Below are 23,815 nucleotides of genomic sequence, written 5' to 3'. Positions count from 1 at the left end.
CCACGACTTGGGCAATAATATACATGCAATAAGACAGTACAAACACAGTAAATACAGTAAATACATGAGTAATTTATAATTATCATTAATTATTCTGTGCAGTATCTGTATTTGTATATTTTCTATATTTAAATATAATATATAAACATGAAAATATATATATATATATACATATATTTTTTTTTATTGGACTATCTCTGATGATTGCTTTGGTTATTTACGTATATATTTTTTTTATTTTATAACACTTTTTACTTTGCTTTTTATTCTATTGTATTTTATATTTATATGTATATATTTTATATATAATTATTGATGTTATAATACATTATTAATTTATTTATTCCCTTAGACGGTCAAGCTTTTAAAAATGCTAATCTGTCTGTAGATAGGCACCAAATATCTCTGTGACAGATTCCAGGAAAGGTAAGGGTGTGGTTTATTAAACCTCTTCGAATGTACAACAGTAGAGGCACACTCGTCATTTACATCATATTAAAGTATATAACCGAGCAGTCACAAGTACAAATAGCTAAAATGAGTTGCTGTTGTTCGTTTATCTGGGCCGTTAGCAACCTAGCTCTCGCCCTATCGCCACCACGACAACGTGTGTGAGCACAAAACATTTATATTTTTTATTCATATTGAAATAATCAGCCCTCTGCCTGCATGTAAGTAAAAGTGACCACTACATTGCTTAAAATGCTGTATTGGGACATTTAGCCCGAGAGCAAACGTCAGTGGTAACTTGGACTTGGACTAATGGTAACTTGGCCTCGAGCAAACATTTACAGTACTTAGCTGTGAGCTAACGGTAACTTAGCCTAGAGCTAACATTAATGGAACTTAGCCTGGAACTAACGTCAGTGGTAACTTAGCCTAGAGCTAACGGTAACTTGGCCTAGAGCGAACTGTATTTGATGGCCATTAGATAGATATCCCACGTTCACAGCTTATATACTTCCAGGCATTGTTTTCCGTCCGTTGGAATGTAAACAATATCTGCTGGACAGGTGGTACGGCTCCAGTATCCAAGCCTCTCCTCCATCTTGACACAAGGCACTGCTGCACAGACAAGATGTTGTAATGGAAGCTGTGGCTGATTGGTTATTCCATGTCATGTGAGATGCGGCGCATTGCGGCTTTCCAAGAAGTTGAAACATTTCATCAACAGACGCTCCATGTGAACCGGCCCCAAGTATGTTTTTTGTTCCACCTTCAGGTGTGTCCAAGGACATCTTCTACACCATCTCTTCCGGAGACCCGGAGGGCTACTTCACCGTGGACAGCGGCTCCGGTACAATCCGCACCGCCCTTCCTCTGGACCACGAGACGTGCCCCAATCTGGACGTGGAGATCCAGGCGCGCTACGGATCTCCGCCGGCCTACGGAACCAGCCGCATCCGCATCACCATCTCCGACGTCAACGACAACGCCCCCACTTTCCTGCCTTCGTCCTCCGAGTCCCTCCTTTTGCCCGAGATCACCAAGATGGGGACCGTCATTTACCGTGTCCAGGCGCACGACCGGGACTCAGGCCACAACGGCCAGCTGAGCTTTGACCTGGTCTCCGCCGGGGCCGCGGGCAGCGGCGGCCAGAGGACGTTCGGCGTGGACAGAGGCGGTGGCGAGGTGCGTCTGATCGGCGGCCTGTCCTACGAGAGCGTCCCCCGCTACGACCTCCAGGTGGTGGCCAAGGACGGCGGGGTGCCCCAGCTGAGCTCCACCTTCACCCTGGTGGTGCACGTCCAGGCGCAGGATGCGCAGGGCCCCCGCTTTGACACCCTCACCTACCGCGTGGAGCTACGCGAGAACACGCCGCTCAGCACCCGCTTCCTCCAGGTCCGAGCGCTCAACCGGGAGGCCGCCGGGAATGGCGGAAGTTCCTCCGCTGCTTCTTCTTCGTCCTCTTCCTCCGCCCCCGTGTCTTACCGTCTCCACCCTGACGGTGACGCCGCAGGGTTTGGAGTGGTGCCGGACAGCGGGTGGCTCTTTGTCCGTAGCTCTCTGGACCGCGAGGCCAAGGACATGTATCTGTTGACCGTGCTGGCGACCTCGGGTCGCGGGGGCGCCGGGGGGACCGGCAGCGCCACAGTCAGGGTGACTCTGACCGACGAGAACGACAACTCCCCCCGGCTGAGCCAGGAGAGGGTCTTTCTGGCGGTCCGGGAGAACCTGCTGGCGGGGACGGGGTTCGGCAGGGTGTCGGCGATGGACAGGGACGCCGGGCTGAACGCTCAGCTCACGTACCGGCTGCTGCACGCCGACAGACACTTCCAGATCAACTCACAGACGGGTGAGAAAACTCTCTTTTAAACATGTATGAATGAATGAAAGTGTTGAAATGTCTAAATGGGTTCTACTCTTCTATCCAACGGAGGATTGGAGCTCATCACTCCTATATTTCTAGCACACTAAGTAGGTCTACAGAGTGTTTGTTGTGCACCCCATTGGGAGTGATGAGCAGTAGAGCCCAGACGCCCAAACTCAAGTGATGCAAAATCAAGATCTGAAATCGAAGAATCGTCTGTCAGAAATAGTCTTAAAGGACAATTTATGAGGTGTTGATTTCAACATAAACATTTTATCATATTTTATTCGGCCATTTATATATTTTCTTTTTTTTGCCAGAATTAGTCAGTCGCCCTGGGGTCAAATTGCCAGGTTTCAGATGTTAGAAAGGCTGTTGCTGAAGCTGATACTTGAGATACGGTTGTCCAAAAATCTGCCGTAAATATAACAACAACGACAATACTACTACTAATACTCCTGACAATAATAATAATAATAATGAAAAAATATATATATATTATTATTATAATAATGATACTTATATAATAACAATAATAATTACAATAGTAATGATTAAAATATATAATAATAATAATAATAATAATAATAATAATAATAATAATAATAATAATAATAATAATCGTCATCATCATCATCATCATCATCATTATAATAATGATATTAATATAAATATGATTCTTAATATGAAAAAAGTTAAATGTAAATCCTTGACAGTGTGACAAAAAATATGAATGCGAAACGCATCTGTTCAAGAATGTAGAAAGCTGAGACATGCTGAGCTTTCTACATTCTGAGAGGACCGTCTCTGCCTCCTCCACCGTACAGGCGAGATCAGCACGCACGTGGCCCTGGACAGGGAGCAGCAGTCCAGCTTCCAGCTGACGGTGGTGGTCCAGGACGGGGGGACGCCCCCCAGGAGCGCCACCGGCACCGCGCACATCACCGTGCTGGACGAGAACGACAACGCCCCTGCCTTCGTCCACACCCCGCCCGACAAGGAGGTGCTCTTACAGGTGAGGAGGAGGAGACAGGAGGTGAAATGCATTCTCCCATACCCTAATATGATACGAAAGTGTCTTTTTTTTCCTGTTACTTTTGTATTTTTGTACTTTTTTTCTCTCCTTTTAACTTTGATGTATATTTTGTATATTTTGTTTATAGTTTTGTTTATAGGTTTTTAAACAACTGCAGTGGTGTGTTTGTTTATAAGGATTTTGCTGTTTGTTTGTTGATTATTGCCTTATGAAAATAAATATCTAATTCACAACATAAACATACAATAAGCAGTTCAACAGTTAAGCATGTATTATGCATTAAAGTAATAATAATAATAATTATTATTATTATTATAATAATCTTAAATGGCTGAAGAATGTACAGCTCATTTATTTAAATTAAATGCAAGACAATAATAGTTTTTTTCCTTTTTTATGAGATTTAGTAGCAGCATTTTTATTGGTAATTGCCTATTATAATAATGATAATTTAAAGTGAGAGAGATTTCGCAAATTTAATAAAAAAAAACAACAACTTACATAGTGTGTTACTTGTAATAAGTTGATTTTATTAAGCCGTCTCTCTTAAAACATCTGTATGTTTTAATGATTAAGCCTGGCCCACCGTTCTCTGACCGACGGTTCTCCGTTTCGTTTGAGTGGGTTAGGATAGGCAGTGAGATAGAACTTTCAAAGAATGCTCATAAAATACGGTAAAAAGACGTCTGTGAGCGATATCGTGACCTTGTGTGATGCTGGTTTCCTCCTCCTGCAGGTGATGGAGGGGCTTCCCCCGGGTTCGGTTCTGGGAACGCTGACTGCCAAAGACCCGGACGAGGGAGAAAACGGAACGATCTACTACTCTTTATCGGGTCGGCATCTCCGTAAACCTTCGCTCTCATCAACCGCCGAGCTGAAAATGCGGTAATTCCCGATTTTGGAGCTGCCGCACTCATGAATTGTCGCGTGTCCCGTCGAAGGTCCCAGAGCCGAGCGGTTCTCCCTGAACCCGATCACGGCGGAGCTGCGGACGTCGTCCCCTCTGAGATCGGCGGAGCGGGCCGAATACGCCTTCACCGTGACGGCGTCCGACCATGGCACGCCTGGCCTCAGCACCTCCTGCCAGCTCCGCATCGAGGTAAACCTTACCCCCCCCGCAGCTTATCTATTGTATATCATACCTCGCACACACACGCACGCCATGCACGCACGCGAACACACACATACAGACACACACACACATTGCTGTACTGGTGTCAAAGTGAGGACCAAGCAAACTGACTAAACTGAGACAGTCAATTCAGAGAGACTGGTCCTCACAAGTGTAGTAAAACAACCAGAACAGTATTGTATATCTGTAGACCTGGAAGAGAAAGTAGAAGCTATATCTGTGTCTGTAAAAACACACACACACACACACACACACACACACACGCACACACACATGCACTCGTCTCCCTCTCCTCTATTGTAATTGCTTGTTACTCCGCCAAAGTCCTGTACGCGAGGAAAAGGCACGGGGAGGTCAACAAGGTACCCAGATCTCCGCCCGTTAAGCCGTATCTACACATTACCTCAGTCCCGGCGCATTCTTTGCCTCAAGTTTCCCCGCTCTCTCCTGAGTAATTTCCTCCCAACCGCGCAAGAAAGTGAACAGTATATCTGTAGATTGACTCGGAGGAGAAAGCAGAAACTATATCTGTGTCTGTAAAAACAACAGAGGAAAAAAAAAAAAAAAGAAAACATCTATTCCATCTAGGGCGCGTTTCCTGCCCCCCAGAGGTGAGCCGGGGGAAGGGTGGGGGTGGGTCGGGCGGGGTAACCCGAAGCCCAAGGTGAGAAAGCCGGGGCAGCACCGGCGGAGCGGAGGTCTGGACTGAGTTACACTTCCAGCCCCGGTCCGCAGCGGGGTCACTCCTGCGTATCAGAACCGACGAGAGAGAAGGGGGTTTTTCGTCAACGAAGCGTTTTGTGAGGACGAACTGGCGGACAGCGGATCTTTGAGGAGTGTTTTTTTTTGGGAGGGGGGCGGGTGCGTGCTAATCACAGCCGGAGCGCTCGCCTTGGATTTATCCCGGCGCTGAGATTAGACAGAGAGGAAACAGGCACCTCGGAATCAAACGCTCCCAGATGAGATTTGAGGAGAGCCAGCTGCATCGAATCTCTGATCCCACGGAGAGAGAGAGAGAGAGAGAGAGAGAGAGAGAACATACAGTAGCAGCCAATGATATACACAAGCACACACACAAACACGCGCACGCACACACGCACACACACACACAAACATGCACTAAAGCCCATATACGCTGTAACGCCCCCCAAACCACTACAAACACACACCAACATGGACCCATTATAATGATACATTCAAAATTCTCTCAGCTGATGTTTCTGGAAATTATTTTTTGAAGATCGCATAGCTGTGGGGGACGCAGCAACACAGGGGCGTGAGAAGGACGCAAGATCTTTTTTTTTTTACCCCAAATATGAGAAACGTGAGAAACTCAAGGGGAAATACAAACAGCCGTGAAGGTGGCAGAGATAGAGATATTGAAAATGGAGAATGAGCGCGGATGTTTATCCGAATCTCTGCGGGGCTCCCTCCCGGACGGAACCCCTCGCCTCCGTACCCCCTGCGAGTCCCGGCACCGATGCTGCAGTGACCTCCGAGGCGGAGGAACCGGGGGGACCCCGGAGATTCTGATAGCTGAGTGACATATACTGCAGACTGGTGTGTGTGTGTGTGTGTATGTGTGTGTGTGTGTGTGTGTGTGTGTGTGTGTGTGTGTGTGTGTGTGTGTGTGCGTGTGCGCGTGTGTGTGTGTTTGTGTGTGTGTGAGCGCGTTGTGATCAAACTAAATTAAAGGGGATTGAAGCTTTATAGCCGGGGCTGGGACTCTCTGATCTAGGTGGCTCTCCAACAATGTGGCGCCCTGATGCTTTGGCCCCAAAGTGTCGCAAGCCCCCAAACACACACACACACACACACACACACACACACCAACACCCACTTGTTTCCCGTCTGACTCTTGCCGTTGCCGGAGACTCGACCGTTGCCTTTAACCGAAGAGAATCCGCCAACTTTGGCTCGGTGTCGGTGTCCACCGCCGCTTAGAACTCGGGTAAACCATATTTTCACAGCAATTGCAGAGTGTAACGGTGCTTGGATGCTTACTGGACTGATTCCCAAGAGGGCTATTGTCGAACAGACCACAACCAACATCTGTGTATAGAGCCATATGGCTGGAATCCGTGAAGGCGCAGCGGGACACCAGATACGGTAACCAGCGCACTAGTGCACCTTGGCCTTCACGTCCGACTTCTGAAAAAGGGGTGAAATGATACTTCAAAATGCTTTTCATGGCTTATTTCCCTGCCGGATGGGTTTATGCATGAGGCCCGATACTACTTCGAGGACGGTATTCCTGGAAGTATATCAGGCAATACAGTATATCTGGTCCCGAAACCTAAAAACGACCAATTTTAGTTGCTCATAACGCTTAATTGATATCTCTACTACTCTCTCTCTCTCTCTCTGTCTCTCTCTCTCTCTCTCTCTCTCTCTCTCTCTCACTCTCGCCCTCCAGGTCCTGAGCTCCTCCAAGTCGAACCCCAAGCACAACCTCCTCTCCATGGCCCTGAACACGGTGGAAGGGGCCACCCCGGGCTCCGTCATCGGCTCCGTCCGCCCGCCGGACCAGCACGGACCCGCTCCGCCGGACGGCCAGGTGACCTACCTGGTGGTGGGCGGCACGGACCAGGACGGAACTTTCATGGTGGACCGCCTGAAGGGGGACGTTTACCTGGTGCGGGAGCTGGACTACGAGAAGGGCTCCAAGTACACGGTCCACGTGGAGGTCTCCGATTTCTCCCGGGACTTCCCCAGCAGCCACCGGGTGCAGCTGGACATCCACGTGCAGGACAAGAACGACCACGCCCCGGAGTTCACCGAGGACCCCGTCACCATCGTGATCCCGGAGAATGCAGAGCCGGGGAATTCCATCTACACCTTTCAAGCCCTGGATCAGGTAGGAAAGAAATACGTTATTGACTTGAATTAATGATTTGTGATGTAAAATAATAAGATAAGTTACTGTTTAGACAGACCAGTACTTTATGCTCTCCCATTGAGCTGCTGCAACACCTGAATTTCCAATAAAGTACTATCTTATCTTATCTTATCTTAAAGCAACACTATTTAACTTTTTTACCTTAAAATAACAGCTTCAGAATCATTTTGATGATAAACTGACCTGTAATATGAAGAATGGCACCTCTTTTATTCCAACCCACCCCGAACGCCTGTGCTTGCACTATGTAACTTCCGTGTTCAGGGACGAAACCGCAGGTAGAGTGAGTTACGCTTCACGGCACCACGTCACTTCCTTGATGTTTGGCTCTGGTAATTACCGCTTTTTTGCCTGGTAAAATTGATTAAAAAAAACGATAAATTATAAACTTGCCGGTCAAAATGTCTATGTCTAATAATGCCCAAACAAAACGTAGCCGCTCCACCTCCCTGACACTGCTGGCACGCGTGTGTCAGAGGGTGAAACAAACCCTGTGTCGCAATGGAAGTGAGGGCCGGCGGCGCGCCCGGCACCCATGCCCCGACCCGGCGCGCGCCGGCCCTCACTTCCATTGCGACACAGGGTTTGTTTCACCCTCTGACACAAGCGTGCGAGCAGATCTGCACATCTGGTATCTACAGCGGTTGCAGTGGGGGGGGGGGCAATCCCCACGCCGTCTCCCGGAGAGAGGCTCCGGGGGAGCCATGGGCTGAGTGCTCGCTGAAACGGCGAGGTCCGTGCAAGGGGCGCTGTAACCTTGGCGTACGTTGTATCTGCGTTCGTAACACAGGCTGTTGTTGAAACGTGGCCGATATGGTTCAAATTTGTCCGCTAATAAATTATCTTCGGACACTGGACATAGTTTTACGACAGTTGCGCAAAAGTGCAACTGCGCTCAGGAACCGCAGGGGCGCCAAATCCCAAAAGTTGCATCGTGGCGCTTTAAGCCGATTGATCTGTATCTCCTTCCCGCAGGATGGCAGTGGACCGAACAGCGAACTGCGTTACTCCATCGAGCACCTCTGGCCTGACACCCCCGGCCTCCTGACGCTGGATCCCGCCACCGGGGTTCTGACTCTGGGACAGAAGTTGGCCCACAAGCTCACGCCGTCCCTCTACCTGGTGGTGAGGGCCACGGATCAGGCGGCGGACCCGGCCCAGCGGCGCTGGGGCTCCGTCACCGCCCAGGTGTTCGTGACCGATGAGAACGACAACTCTCCGGTGTTCACCTCGCCGTCTGCGGTCAGCGTCATGGAAGACCAGCCCGTCGGGTAGGTGAAGCGTCGGGTCGCGGCGTGTTTTTGTCTGCGTCTGGAGTTCCAGAAATAAGAAACGAAGACAACAGGCTGAAGAACAAGGGCCTTTTCTCAGATTTTCCTGCTTGCTTCCGCGGTGGCTTTCATTCAGCAGCCTGTGGAAGCGCGTTGTCTTATTTCAATATTAGAATTCAATCTAGTTAAACTATTTTCCATCCGCAGGTCTTGAACCGCTGAGTTTGTGGACTTCCTTTATGATTTTTTTTTCGTCGCGATTTTTTCTGAATTTGCATTCGTTGATGTCATCGAGCACCAATTTCATTTGTTGGAAGGTGACTCAAACTTTATATCTGTGCGTCGCAGTTTTGTGATCGTGTACGTGATGGCCCGCGATGAAGACGAAGGGGAGAACGGACGCGTGTCGTACAGGATCCAGGCGGGGAACAGCGCAGGGCGCTTCAGCCTCAACCCCAGCACCGGTAAGGCCTTGGAATGCAGATTGTTACGTAACAGTAAATGGTAAAGAGTCCAAAGAGAAAAAAAAAACGGTGGGTCTCATAAACTGTAAGTGCCCGACTTAACATCCATCGAGGGACGATTCACCACAGTATCGCTCAGATTTGCGGTCTCCATTGACTTAGCTTAAGCTTAAAGGAAGATTGAGCTCTTGGAAATTGTGAGGCATGTTTTAAAATGTGCTTCATGACGGACAATCAACACGCCGCCGTCGTCCTTTCTGGTGGGTCATGAAATCTCACAGAAGGAAGAACGGCTAAAACCCTCATAACCCTTCTTCATAAGGCGATGTTTCAGTGCCGTAGGGCAGTATTTGGCTTGAATAATATGTTGGTGTTCCGCTCGCGATGGACTCGATCATGGGAACCCAACTTTATTTGGGCTGGACAGCCTTTCGACACGTTGTACATACGTGCGTATGAACGTGTGATTCTCCATCATCAGAACCGTGAATCGCGAGGCAGCGCAGCTTTGTCTGGAACAGGATTAGGAACCGTGAGACGGCCGCTTAATGCAGCTTCCAGATGGGAGAGAGCCTTTTTTACTCAATTACTGTCAAGCGCCTTCTGCGTTAACAAGAGTCGATGTTTCACTTCTTTTTTTATTCTCAGGCAGCGTGGCGCTCCGCTTAGCCGGGAGCAGCAGTTGTTGAAGTAAAATCTATAATTATTAAGTAACACAACAACAAAAAGGGACTTAATAATGTGGAGGGTGTTGTTGTAGAATGAGACGAGTACTGTGGTATTAAAGAGGACCCTTTCGCTCCTTTTTACACAAGTTAACATAGGTCTCTGAGGTCGCCAAAACCATGTTTTTCCTCATTTTTGTTCCTAAAAATACCACTACGATTATGTATTCGAGGAATTCTTACATGCGTCAGGTCCACCCTGTCTGAAAACGGGCTGTTTCAGTGGGAGGGACGTCCTGAGGCCCCTAGTTCTGTGAGCCAATGCGGTTTGAGCTCAAGTTCCGGGTTCTGTGAGCCGATCGCGTTTGAGCATGGCTTCCTGGTTTCGTTGTATTTACTCCCTAACTTTCACCGATTTCACCCTATCGGTCCACCAAAATCTGTTTTGGAACAAATCTGAGGCGAGAAATAAGCAATCCAGTTGCTGAACCTTCACTCATATTTGATCTTCTATGACATAGGCCTCATTTAAAAGTCTGTTCCGACTTTCGTTGCGTGCTCCAGGCTTGTGGGGGGACACAAACTTCACCAAGACTCTCGGACGCAGGTTTTTTTTTTTTGTGTCATGTAAACATTTGAAAAAAATAAAATAAATAAACAAACAAAAAATAAACTACAATAATCAACAATAAAAACACACTATTTTTATCGGTTTTGCCTGTACGCACAGCGGATGGGATGGAGCAGATGACCGTACAAAGAAATCTGTGACCAGCTGACGTCAGCTCGTGCAGATAGTAGAAAACACCTTTGGAAACGGAGCGTTCAGAGCGGTCGGAAGTCTTGAGCGTTTTGTTCACAGCGATTACATTGTCATAAGTTTTACCTCATTATGTGACACTTTTGGCCACGTCTAATATGGAAATCCCATATTAACATTATATATATGACAGAAAAAAAGGAAAAGCATAAATAGGTCCCCTTTAAAAGTGTCTATTTTGCCTCAATAAAGTGTGGACCTTTTACGGAAAATCCGCTTTAACTTTATCAACAACACCATATTTGCGGTACATTGCATAACGCAGTTGTGACAGTGTGAGTCTGTGTTTCAAAGAAACAGTAACGGTTAAGGTGAAAGATAGTTATACAATCAGCAGGCTTGGAAAAAGAATATCAGAGCCATGGCCCCCAGTGCGCTCAGCAGGGGGTGTGTGTGTGTGTGTGCGTGTGTGTGTGTGTGTGTGTGGGGGGGGGCAATCATAAGTCCCCCACCTCTGTCAGCCCCAGCATGTCGGCACGTTAGCACTCTGCCATGACCAGCACTCACACATTGCATGTGCACACGCAAACACATATTCAACAAAAGTTCCAAGTTGTAGAAATCATGGAAACAAAAACTAAAGCATAGTATTATTAACATATTTTATCGATGTATTTATTATTTGATTTTTATTCGGATATTTTATTTATTGTTAGTGTTTATTGTATATAGCATTTTTTTCTATAGTCCATTCTTATCACTTATACTGAGCTGCTGTAACACTGTCATAATCCACCTGAGGATGCTTTATTTATCCATCTATCCATCTATCTATCTATCTATCTATCTATCTATCTATCTATCTATCTATCTATCTATCTATCTATCTATCTGTCTATCTGTCTATCTGTCTGTCTATCTATCTATCTATCTATCTATCTATCTATCTATCTATCTATCTATCTATCTATCTATCTATCTATCTATCTATCTATCTATCTATCTATCTATCTATCTCACTCTCTCTCTTTATTCATCCATCCATCCATCCATCCATTCATCTAGCAAAAGGTATTTCCTTGCTGTTAGATCAAAGTCCAACCTCCTTCCAATGAGCTGACTGGCCTGAATGAACAGACTGTTGGCTCTGTTATTGTGGAAACCTCATAAAGCAAAGCTGCACCGAAACGTTTTTTACTGGTCCTCGGGGCGTATAAATCCCGCCTCCCTCTCTCAGGTACACAAAATTGCGATCTCAGACGAGGGCGACAACTCCAACATCAACAGCCGCGCGGTACATCGTGTGGTAAAAAAAACAAAACGCTCCATTTGGAACTTTTTTCCTCGCTCATTTTTTTTCCCTCTTTTTCCCTCAAAGGCTCTCTGTCCATCCTGAAAGCTCTGGACCGAGAGGCGCAGGAGGTCTTCAACCTTACCGTCGTGGCAGAAGATCATGGGATGCCACCGCTCTCCGCCTCTCAGGTGCTGTGCGTGCAGGTGATCGACGTCAACGACGAGGCCCCCGCCTTCCAGCGGGCGGAGTTCGAGACGCAGGTGATGGAGAACCGGGGCCCGGGAACCACCGTGTTGACCATGAGCGCCACCGACCGCGACCAAGGTCAGTTAGAGGATTCCAAGACTAATTTTGAGCAACAAATTTACGCACGTGTATATTTGACGTGGTCATTTGACACAAAACGCGAGCAGAATCACAGATTCCCTCATCAATTTCCTTGAGTAGAGCTCGGTGGACACTGTCGTCCCTCTTCCTGAGGAAGATAATTTTGCTTCCTTTTGGAAACAGAACATAAAAAATGGTGCGTTTACATTTTTTCCACAACAGCCTCATGAGACCGGGCTGCAGTAGCTGTAGGAATAGTCTCTGGATTTATTTGTTTTCACAAGAACAGAAATATCCCTCAGCTCATTTTGGCTTTGAATTTGGGGAACAAACCAAATCAACCAAATTTTTTATTTTTTTTTTCCCCCGGGAAAAAGTGAAGAGATTAAATGAAACCTTGCAGATTCCACTTGGGCCTGCGGAGAGACACGGTTTGACATCTTGTATTTGTTGGCCAGTGAGCATCAATTAGCCTGATTTTTTGAGTATTTTCAATTGGAACCGTGATGCTGAACATTCAGTTATCGTGAGAGAGACTCTAGAAATTGAATCTGGGAGTGGGGGGTGGGGGGGTTGCCAAGTAAACAGCTGTAGTTGCCACAATCCTGTCTCGACCAGAATGCAATCCCTCAGCTTCTTCCACAATGACGTCGAGTAAGAAAATCCAAGTAAGGAATAACAGAGTCGAGAGCAAGAGTAAGGGCCCCGTCATTGCGGAACACACCGCAATCTCAGTTTCTAATGAAATTAAGTTGGCAAGTCGTGTTGGCAAACCCCAAAGCAGATAGTTGTTACCCTGTTTTTATTACCTATTTGTCACATCTGGTGTGCTTTAATTCATGTCTGCAGTCTTTCTACCAAGCTTTGACGGTTGAGTTTTTTCTGCAAAGGAAGCCGTTTCAAATGAGCCAGTCAGCCTTCAATCCTCATCCCCGTCTTCTACCCTAGGTTCTAATGGCCACGTGTCCTACGGGGGAGTGACCGAGGAAGGCTTTGTCATCAACCCTGTTACAGGAGTCATCACCACCACCAAGGAACTTGACCGAGAATTGCAGGACCACTACACATTGACTGGTACAACGACTGACCCATGATGTGCCTCCTTTAGCTCATACCCTATTCTAGAAGAGCCTGACTGTAATGCATTGTAATGCAGACTTGTTTTACAGCGTAGTCTACACTATTGCCATCATGGAAATCCTCTCATTCTAACCTCTTTCCCTAACTGCCATTTCACCCCAGTCTATGCCAGGGACGGAGGACTTACCGCAAATTTTGCCAAGGCCGTGGTCCGTGTGGAGGTGCAGGATGAAAACGACAATGCCCCAGTCTTCGCAAAGCCTTGGTACAGCCTGGAGGTGCCCGAAAACGAGGGGCCCGTGGAGCTGTGCTTCCTCAAGGCCACAGACCCAGATTCGGGCTCCAGTGGAGAGCTGGAGTACAGGATCACTGGTACGAAACTGCGTTTTTGTTTTTTTATGCATCTGACACAAAAAGAGCTAGAGAAGGAGAGAGAGAGATGATGTGCCAAATGAAGGCACATCCGATGAAAGGATCATTGTGACAACTGCACAACTGTTGTGGTTAATTGAGCAGTTAAAATGCACTTCTGACTCCTCATCTCTCTCCCGCACAATCCCTCTCTCCGTCTCTCGTTCGCTCTCTGCCTTTTCACTCAAACTACTTTCTACAACTAGCCGGGGACCCCAATGGAGACTTCCAGCTCCAGGCCAGCACAGGGGCTCTCTCCACCTCACGAGCCCTGGATCGAGAAGGGAAGGAAAAATACTCCCTGGAGGTGGTCGCCCTGGACCACGGCAGCCCCTCTCTCAGCACCACGGTGACGGTGGAGGTCCAAGTGCTGGACGTCAACGACAACAGCCCCGTGTTCAGCAGCAGCAGCTACTCTGTGGACATGACAGAGGCCGCAGCTGAAGGGTCTCAGGTTCTAGAGGTAGGCAGAAATTACAAGATTGGCAAATGGTCAAATAAATGCCTCTGTAGGTAAGAAAGCCACCAGGAATACCAAAAGGGAAACAACTTCACCTATTTGCCTCCATATTTTGCCTCCTAGGTAACAGCAACAGATGCCGACGAGGGCATGAACGGGAGGGTTCTGTATTTCCTCAGCAACGAGGCGCACGGAGCTTTCGTTGTGGAGGAGAGCACCGGTCGTATCAGCACATCAGCGCCTCTGGACCGGGAGAAGCGGGCGTCGTACAGCTTCCTAGTGTTCGCTGTCGATCGCTCCTCTGCTGCACCCAGAAACACCTCGACTCAGGTACACAACCAACAAAAACAGGTGTTATTTTGTGTTTTTATTAGGGTCCTCAAAGGGTCAATGGCATATTTGTTGGTTTACTGAGAGGAAAGCATTGCTTGTAGAGGGGGCTGTAGAGAGCTTAGGAGTAGAATGGAATTCATTTGTAGCCAAAACGAGCCCAGCTGAGATATTTCGAGGCCACCAAGCACCTGTGGCCACAGGGATAATACCTGCACACCCTCCCATCTGTCGCCTTCTGCTGCAGGTGACAGTCACCATTCTGGATGTCAACGACAACGCTCCTTTCTTCATCCAAGACCCGCTTGTCGTCGAGGTTACTGGCAGCCGCCCCCAGCGTGTCCTGGCCACCATGAGGGCAGAGGACAAGGACTTTGGGGCCAACGGCTCGGTGTTCTACCGCTTCGCCACCCCGGTGAAAGGCTTCACCATTAACTCCCTGACTGGGGAGATCCAGGCCACGGAACCGCTGGGGGGGCTCACCCAGACTCAAAGGACTCTGATCGTGGAGGCCATGGACCAGGGCAGCCCAGCACAGTCATCCCAGGGGGTGGTTGTCATTTATGTGAGGGAAGTGGAGTACAAGGGCATCCGCTTCTCCAGGAATGCCAGAGATGTCAGCATACAGGAGAACGCAATTAAAGGTTAGATATCAAGATGGCAGTAAGAAAGGACAATACTGAGAGTGGAGGTATGAAATACCATTTTTTTCAATATATAAATGGATAAAATCCTTAAAGGAAGGTTTTCTGTATCCTGTTGACCCATATTTAGGCACAGCAGTGGCCCAGGCGCAGGCCCAATACCCAGATGGGACACGTAAAGGTATCAGCTACAGTCTCTTCAGTGGCAACAGAAGGCAGGCATTCAGCATCAGCTCCTCAACAGGTCAGACCACCAACTAACCGATTCATTTAACTGCAGACAAATATATGAAATAAAATGAAATACAAATATTTAATTATAGAAACTAAAACGGAAATTTCACTTTGATTCGATTCTCTGCCGGTCCTCACCACCCTCCCTGCCCTGTGTTTTTGCTGCCAGGTGAGATCTGGGTGCTGAGCTCCAAGGGGCTGGACTTTGAGGACACCCCTCGACTCCGGCTGGTGGTAAAGGCAGAAACGGTGTCCTCCACATCCTTCATGGCTGTCAACCTGATCCTGCAGGATGTCAATGACAACCTTCCACGCTTCCAGCTGCAGAACTACGTGGCCTACATGAGAGAAGCACAAGGATACGAAATGCCTATCATACAGGTATTCATTTCCCTTGGATGCATTCGCGCTATTCAAGAATAGCGTCCATTGTATGTTATCAGGCTTGTACATGTGTCATTGTTGATTATGGAAGTCTACAGGGAATGCAGTAACAAACAAACAAAGCAACTTCCACCCTCCTACAGGTGGTGGCAGAGGATGTGGATCAGGGCCAGAATGGTCAGGTGACCTATTCCATCCAGTCATCTGGCATGAGCGGCTTGTTTAAGATTGACCCGGTGACGGGAAGCATCACCACGGCAGCCATCATGGACCGTGAGATCTGGACACAGACCAAGTGAGCAGATCTGCAGTTGCTTAACTGTCACGAGAATGTTTTTTTTTCTCGGTGCAGATGGATGATGTCCTTTGGATATAGTGCACAGACGTGAAACAGCATTTTATTTGCATGCACAGAAACACGGGAGGAGGACAAAAGACAGACACTGCATTATGTGTCATAAATCTGTTTCACTTAGTTATTGTTTTAGTTAGATAGCTGGCGAAAAGGTTGATTGAATGCACTGCAAAGACATGCACTGTTGCAAACACATTTCTGCACGCCAGATGGGTCCGACATCCAAGCTACATTTCCTAACCCCCTAAATTAGCCACTGTCGACTGTGAGATTTTCACATTTGTTCTGTATGTTGCATTTATAAAAAATTTCAATCTCTGCTTCAGAAGAGCTATATCAATGGCTAAATGAAAATAGATACCTGCTGAATTGTGATGCATTTTATTTCTCAAAGGGTGACACATTATAGAACAATGCTTTTCACTTTGGTAATATCTGAAAGAGTTAGATACATGAGTCTATGCCTTTAGTCTCTTCTCATCAAAAAAACCTCTTTGAATTGAAGTAATTACATTTAGGCAACAACAGATGACATATTTAATCTATTTATGCCTGCCTACAGGCTCGTAGTTACGGCGACCGACAGAGGCAGTCCACGATTGGCTGGTTCAGCTACACTGACGGTGATCATCGTCGACCAAAATGACAACAGTCCCACTATTCCTCTGCCCAAGGAGATCCGCATTCCAGAGAGTAAGTAAACAAAATCTTCAAAACATGATTGTAACTCAGTGAAACCAGTCGCTCGATACAAATACAAGTGCAAAAACAAGGAAACAAAACAAAGCTCGGAGTTTGAAAAGAAAACCCTCGACCCTTTTGAGATCAAGCATCATGACCAAAACATTGAAAAGAAACAAACTGCCCTGTTAAATCCACAATAGGTGAAATGGAAATAACTTCCCTGCGATGGCTGTCTCTGTCCCCCAGACACATTGATTGGCACTGAGATCACCCTGGTGACCGGAAACGACGTGGACTCCAGCCCCGCCCTCTCCTACTCGCTGCAGCTCGACCCCTCTGCGTTAGGCAGGTTCGGCATCCATCGCTTCAGCGGAGGGGTTTCCCTCATTGGCCCGTTGGACTTCGAAGAGAAGACGTGGTACACGCTCACCGTCAGGGCCACCGACAGCCAGCACCACACCGAGGCCAACATCACCATCGTGGTGGAGGACGTCAATGACAACGCACCAACCTTCACTCAAGACCTCTACCAGGTAGCACGCTCTATTAGTTGGTCTACCTTTAATTAAAATTCACGCAGTGAGACATTGCATCCATACAATAAACCATTCAGAAGGCTCAAATCAGAGGGCTTACCACATGGGTGGGGCAGAGGCTCAACTTGACTTTTACTTTCTGATCCTGGATTTGTCACCGCTGCCACATTTTCGGTTGGTGTTCTCTTTCTTTCGCCAACGCTTGAGCTCTTTTTGGGCACCACAGGTAACACTGCCTGAGCACACGCCACCAGGAAGTCCGGTTGTCACGGTAACAGCAACTGACCGAGATTCCGGAGAGAATGGAAAGGTCTCCTACAGGCTGATGTCATCGACCCAGGAGGGCTTCTACATTGACTCCAGCAATGGTAGACGGGCTTGACTTTCTTTTACCCTGATGGAGTCAACAAATTGACTCACTAATTATAAATGGCAAAACCCACATACATTTGTTATGCTATTACTGAGATTTGCCCTTCATTAATATACTTTGGGAATATTAAATGAATATCAGTATGTAGTTCAGATGTCGTTGTCGTCAGATGTAGTTTTAATTCCGTCTCCTTGTCCATCTTGTTTAGGAACCCTGTTCATCAATCAGAAAGCAGAGTTTGACCCCGAGCGTCCATCAGTGAATATTGTCATTGAGGCTCGTGATGGAGGCTCACCTACACTCTCCTCTCTCACCACTGTGCAAGTCCAAATCTCTGATGTCAATGACAACGCGCCTGTGTTCCACCAATCAGAGTACAGGTTAGTTTCCCTACGTTCATACTGCATTGACCTCGCTGAAAGCTGTTCTTTTTACAATGACCATCTAACAGTACATTTTAGTAATTACTGGTCTTCACCTTTCCAGGGCCACAGTCTCAGAGGACACTATCCCAGGAGCAACAATTCTGACTTTAGAGGCCGTTGACAGTGACCTCTCTCGTGAGAACTGTGGCTTTGACTTTGCTATTGCCAATGGCAATGAAGGCAATGCATTCCAGATTGAAAGCAGTGTCCGTTTCCTGGAGGGACGGGGTTTTCAAACTGTAGGAACACTTCTGTTGGCTGAGGGCCTTGACTTCGAAACAACAGCACTATACAACCTCACAGTGGTGGTGTCAGACCGCGGCGTACCCCAGCGCAGCTCCAGTGTTGGCGCTGTGATATCTATTATCGACGTGAATGACAACCCACCAGTATTCAGCAGAGCAGACTACACAGTGTCACTGAGCGAGGGAGCGGCTGCTGGAACTGAGATTATACGTCTGACTGCCACAGGTGGGTAAACAGGCTTTTCATCATATTCATCAATCTTTCTCTATCTTGCTGATGTATTTTTGGCTTTCTTCTATTTTGAGTTTATTCCTGATCCTTTCTGTTTCCTGTCTGTCAGACCAAGATTCGGCTCCCAATGCAGAGGTCCAGTACACTATCAGCTCTGGTGATGATATGGAGTTGTTTACTGTGGACCAGTGGACTGGAGCATTACGGCTTCAGCGACCACTCGACCGTGAGCACCAGTCTACTCACATTGTCGTTGTCCAGGCTGCAGATGGCCAGGGTCACTTTGCCCTTGTTCCTGTCACGGTTGAGGTGAAAGATGTAAATGACAACCATCCATTCTTCCCTGTGGAAATCCTGACAGCCAGCATCCGAGAGAACCAGCCAGCCAACTCAGCTGTGACCGTTCTGCATGCTATAGACCATGACACAGGGACGTTTGGCCAGCTCAAGTATTACCTAATTGAGCGACCGGGACCAGGAAAAGAGAGCTTCACTGTGGACCAAAACTCAGGGGCGATCAGAGCAAAAACCACCTTTGACTTTGAGAAGGTCAACTCGTTTAACTTTGTGGCTGTGGCCGTGGATGCAGGCAACCATTCTGCTACTGTCACTGTACAGGTGTTCGTCACAGGTGAGGACGAGTATGATCCTCTCTTCACATTTTCTGATTTCGCCTTTGAAGTTCCAGAGGGAGCCAAGAAAGGCCAGAGCATCGGCCAGGTGCAGGCCAAAGATGAGGATGGAGGGGTGGATGGCATTGTGCTTTACTCACTACCTACAAGCTCTCCGTATTTTGATGTCAACAAAACCACCGGGGTGGTCTTCCTTAAGATGGATGGTGCAGGCAGCAGTAGTAGTAGTGGGTCTGGCCAGGTGAAGCAGGAGGCCAGGCTAATGACTCTAGATGTGTCAGCCCACAGCCCCCTTGATACATCTCGCACCACTAAAGCCCAGATCTCCATCGATGTCACCAACACCAACTTTGGCTTGGCTCCAGATGTCAACATCCTGCTGGTTAGCATCATTGCTGTCTCCTTGGGGGTTGTCATATTACTGGTGGTTATGGCTGTGGTGGTGTTCCTGGTCAAGTCACGCAGGAGGAAGAAGGGACAGAATACAGGGAACAAAGCTGTTGCAGCAGGAACTGCCCTGCAGAGTATGGACGATTCCAAGTCAGGCCCAGCCGGGGAGAGGATCTACCATCAGGCATTACCAGGTTATGCTGGAGATCAGGGTGGGGCAGGTGGGGGTCCCTACACCAGAGGCGGCTCCCTGGACCCCTCTCACTCTAGTGGGAGAGGTTCAGCGGAGGCAGCAGAAGATGATGAGATTAGAATGATAAACGAGTACCCCCGTGTGGCATCCATCACCTCCTCCATGCAGGAACACATCTCCGCCAGAGGGCCTGACTCTGGAATCCAGCAAGATGCTGACCAGCTCTCTGATATATCCTGTGAGCCAGCAGCACTGGAAGGCAGCACCTGGTTCAAAGGAAAGAAGCTAGGAGGCAGTCTCAGTGGGACCCTGCTCTCTGGTCATCTTTCTGCCTACAGAGATGAGGGAGGCGGCTACCTAGGAGCAGGCCGAGGCCTCAATATTACCTTGCCCAAGGATTATGCCTTCCCTGAGGACGGAAAGCCTTCAGTGGATGGCTCCCTCACAGCCATTGTTGCAAGTGACGAGGAGCTGCGTGGAAGTTATAATTGGGATTATCTCTTGAACTGGTGTCCTCAGTTCCAGCCTCTGGCTAACGTCTTTACAGAGATTGCAAGGCTAAAAGATGAAACAGCTCAACAGAGCCAAAACCCACGACAGCCCTTCCAGCCCAAGCCCAAAATCGATCCCAAACCTAGAATTGACCCTCCACCACTCATCACAGCAGTGGCACACCCCGGCGCCATGTCAGTTCCACCAAAAGTCCCTGGGATTGTACGCACATTCCCGCACCTAGCTTCGCTACGCAGATCCCCAATCAGTCATGAGGGCTCCATCTCATCAGCGGCAATGTCTCCTAGCTTCTCCCCCTCTTTATCCCCACTGGCAGCTCGATCACCAGCCGTCTCTCCCTTTGGAGTCAGCCAAGGCCCCTCAGCTTCCATGATCAGCACCAGAGAACCCTCGCTAGACCGAAGTCCCGACCATGAGATGAGGATATGAGAGCACAATTGAAAGACAGTTTGCTGGGTTAAACATAAACATATTTCAGTGAAGGTGAAATTAGTGTAATTCTCAGCGATAATAAAAAAAAGGCCCATTTCGTGAAAATAAGCCTTTACACCCTCCAAAAAGTGATTTTTGATTGTTTCCATGGAAATATAGCGGATCAGTCTGAAGTTAGTGAAGGATGCTTGTTTCCAGGAATTCCAGATGTGGAGTTTGGAAAACACTGACAACCCACTGTCAGCGTCAAGAAGTGAAACGTGCCTGAATGGACAGGACATGCCCTCAAAGCCCTTTGTGTCCCCAATGACGCAGGTCTCTATGAACTGAACAGAGTTAAGAGGTGAATGGACCTCAAAGTGGAATGTGCGCACGCCACGCCCTGTAGTCAGAGATGCCTCAGTCTGTAGATAAACGTGTCGTCTTCATGTTGCCTCGCTGGCTGGCCAGAGAGCTGAGGACCTTGTTGTTCTCTGTGTGTCTGTGGACATTTTTCTCTCCAATGCTGAACTTATCAAGTGGCTGCTTTTAAAAATGGCTGCTGAACACGTGTATTTCAGTTTGAAAAAACAAAAACAAAAAAAAACAAAAAAACTGTGTTCATAAGACATAACGTTACATTGCCAAAAGGGCACAGAATGGAGCAAGAATTGTAGTTATTGTCTCTATAACCATTTTATGTGACTTTTACTTTTTTTTTAACTTTGATTTTTATATATTTTTATATTGAGTTATGATATGTGATTCTGAAATGCCATTTATACAGATACAGGGGCCAAGACAAACAACCGAACGGCAAATCCAAAGCACACTGAAACAAAAGAAATGCGCTACATAAACCAAACACGCTAAACCAGACTGAAGTTTTGACATTAAAGTTAAAGGTCACACAGCGGGAAGGGCCTATGCTGTTTCTCCTGTTTCTTCTCTCCTGTTTTGTCTATTTGTGGAACGGTTCCACGTATACTACAGTTTGACCACACTTCAAATCTCAAAATATACAAATCATGCGCAGCTCGTGGAGCTAGTTGTGTCAGACAACTTGACAGCGCCACACGCCTTCACGCCTTCATGCCTATTCAAATAGCCAATTCCTCGTGCCCTACCCGTCCTAGGTACCACCTTGCGTTTTCACTATAAGTTTGTGAGACAAACTCTTATTAGGACCCTTACCATACCATGATATCCCCATAAGTGATATGAAACTGCCACCACAATATAGTTTGTTGTAGTTTGCTTTTGTTAGGAGTTTTGCATTGCTCTGGTTAATTCGGCAAGTTTCCAAGATTGCAGCACATTTTGGATTTGACGTTTGACTGCCTGTCTCGCCCGCCGGAATTTGAGTGTATTTGCATAAACATGTATGTATATTTGAATGTTTGCTAGCCACAGTATGTATGCGTCTCTCTTTCCATCGACTGCTAGAGCCCTTCCATGTATATATGTGACAATGGTGTGAATGAAAACGGAGAGTTTTGTGTTGTTATTTATATGAAAGGAAGATATGTTGTTACGTTTGGACAGCCGGAAACCACAATCAGCTGTCATCGGGCTCTGTCTACCTTAATCTTTTTTTTTTTTTTTTGTTTTGTCAAATTGTAGGTCATCCAAAACCCAAAGCAGCCATGCAATTTCAAAACTAGAAATCCGCCCGTCAATTCCGATTTGCAAATCGGTATCCGGACCCCGATCTGTTTTCTGCGTCGGCAGTTCTGCACTCTGTCTTGTACAGCCGTGGAGGAGACAGCGGATATTTCAGGGATAATTCCGCTTTATCATCACCTCTGTGTCTTCGTATGAAGTGCTTCCTAAAGTCACTAAGGTGAACGCACTCGACTGTGAAGTGGTTCGTGATCACACACCCGAAATCAAATGCAACCAGCGTGATGGCATCGCCGTGGCGGAGCCGCTTGACCCGGCGCAAGCTTATTTGGTGAACTCCAGGACACGAGGGCGCGGGTGGGGGGCAGACAGGTGGGACGCTGAATCATGTTTCGAAGAACCCACGAACCCTCCACGTCGCCTCTTTTGTCCGTCCCGATTTCGCTTCCCGCGTCCTGTCGCGGATCTCAGCGGAGAGACGGGAAACCGCTTGCGGGCGCCATGTGTTTGTCTCATCACCCGCGCTCCTGTTCGGGCTCCGCTCTGAACATCTGCTGCTGGAGGCAGAGAGGCGGAAAGCTTTAACAGCGTCCTGCGCATTCTTTCACGTACGTCGAGCGACTCTTCTCCCGGGCCCACCCTGGACGTGCCGGGGGGTGACCGCCAGCCCCAGTGCGCTGTCCTCTTTGGTCTTTTCAAGGGGGCGGCTGTTCACCTGTGCTACCCGGTGCGACGTGCCAGCGGCTGACCAGATGGTTCAGATGAAAGCTTGCATGCGCTCTCACCCCGTCTGCCGCACACCGGCACCGTGTCGTCTGCAAAAAAAGGGGAAACGTATCTCCGTGTTGCGAGGGGCTCCATTTAGAAATCTGTTTGAAATGTCTGCCCTGGACCGAGCGGTGAAGCGATGTTAGAAAATGAGCTGTACATGTATTTCAAAAGCAAATAATAAATTCCTACTGATCTCTTTTTGACAAACTGTAGTCCGACTCCTTTTCCTCATCTTTATAAGAGTTGAGGTCTGCACCAAATACCGCAATGAAGGCTTTGGAAAGCAATTAAAGCCAAACAGTATCTTGGCAGTGATCTTGGCTATAGATGGTAATTCTGTAGGGCCAGACTTAAATTTCTAACTTCATTAAAACGATGATTAGTCAGGGAGGGAAAGTTTTTTGTCTCCGCCCCAGAATCGCAGCGGGCCATCTGGGGAGGGAGAGAGAGAGAGAGGGAGAGAGAGCCGTACACCTCATCTTGTCCCCATTTAGCGCTCAAGAATGGCAGATATTTCTCCTTGGGGGGATAGGAAAAGGGGTCCGGTATCTCCAGACAGGGGAATTGTGATTTAGCACAGCCTCAGCGACAACCTGGTTTCCCTATATTTTCCATTAATAACATCAAATCTGTAGTATACATAATATGAGAAAAACATCCCTCGGAAAGGGAAAGTGCGTCTCAGGTGATAAATAAACCAAAAACTCTCCGTAGGTCACAGGAACAAAGC

At 47.7% G+C, this 23,815-nt stretch overlaps 1 protein-coding gene across 1 annotated transcript in view; it reads left to right on the top strand.

Annotated features, from left to right (window-relative positions):
- The window catches only part of dchs1b (dachsous cadherin-related 1b), a 96,621-nt gene extending 73,353 nt beyond the window's left edge, over positions 1 to 23,268 (top strand). The window contains exons 8-29 of the mRNA XM_080014259.1: positions 1,223 to 2,296; positions 3,139 to 3,326; positions 4,084 to 4,180; positions 4,289 to 4,446; positions 6,896 to 7,336; positions 8,354 to 8,649; positions 8,998 to 9,113; positions 11,917 to 12,156; positions 13,108 to 13,233; positions 13,402 to 13,611; positions 13,857 to 14,113; positions 14,234 to 14,440; positions 14,688 to 15,084; positions 15,215 to 15,328; positions 15,488 to 15,699; positions 15,846 to 15,997; positions 16,620 to 16,750; positions 16,988 to 17,274; positions 17,504 to 17,645; positions 17,859 to 18,030; positions 18,137 to 18,546; positions 18,662 to 23,268. Of these exons, the coding sequence (XP_079870385.1) occupies positions 1,223 to 2,296; positions 3,139 to 3,326; positions 4,084 to 4,180; positions 4,289 to 4,446; positions 6,896 to 7,336; positions 8,354 to 8,649; positions 8,998 to 9,113; positions 11,917 to 12,156; positions 13,108 to 13,233; positions 13,402 to 13,611; positions 13,857 to 14,113; positions 14,234 to 14,440; positions 14,688 to 15,084; positions 15,215 to 15,328; positions 15,488 to 15,699; positions 15,846 to 15,997; positions 16,620 to 16,750; positions 16,988 to 17,274; positions 17,504 to 17,645; positions 17,859 to 18,030; positions 18,137 to 18,546; positions 18,662 to 20,709 (7,475 nt within the window). The 3' untranslated portion in view covers positions 20,710 to 23,268. The remainder of the gene's footprint in view (positions 1 to 1,222; positions 2,297 to 3,138; positions 3,327 to 4,083; positions 4,181 to 4,288; positions 4,447 to 6,895; positions 7,337 to 8,353; positions 8,650 to 8,997; positions 9,114 to 11,916; positions 12,157 to 13,107; positions 13,234 to 13,401; positions 13,612 to 13,856; positions 14,114 to 14,233; positions 14,441 to 14,687; positions 15,085 to 15,214; positions 15,329 to 15,487; positions 15,700 to 15,845; positions 15,998 to 16,619; positions 16,751 to 16,987; positions 17,275 to 17,503; positions 17,646 to 17,858; positions 18,031 to 18,136; positions 18,547 to 18,661) is intronic.
- The last annotated feature ends 547 nt before the right edge of the window (positions 23,269 to 23,815 follow it).

This window comes from Zeus faber (genome assembly GCF_960531495.2).
Source record: "Zeus faber genome assembly, chromosome: 14".
Classification (NCBI taxonomy): domain Eukaryota; kingdom Metazoa; phylum Chordata; class Actinopteri; order Zeiformes; family Zeidae; genus Zeus; species Zeus faber.
The sequence above is the reverse complement of the archived record's forward strand: the minus strand, read 5'-3'. Positions and strand labels throughout refer to the sequence as shown.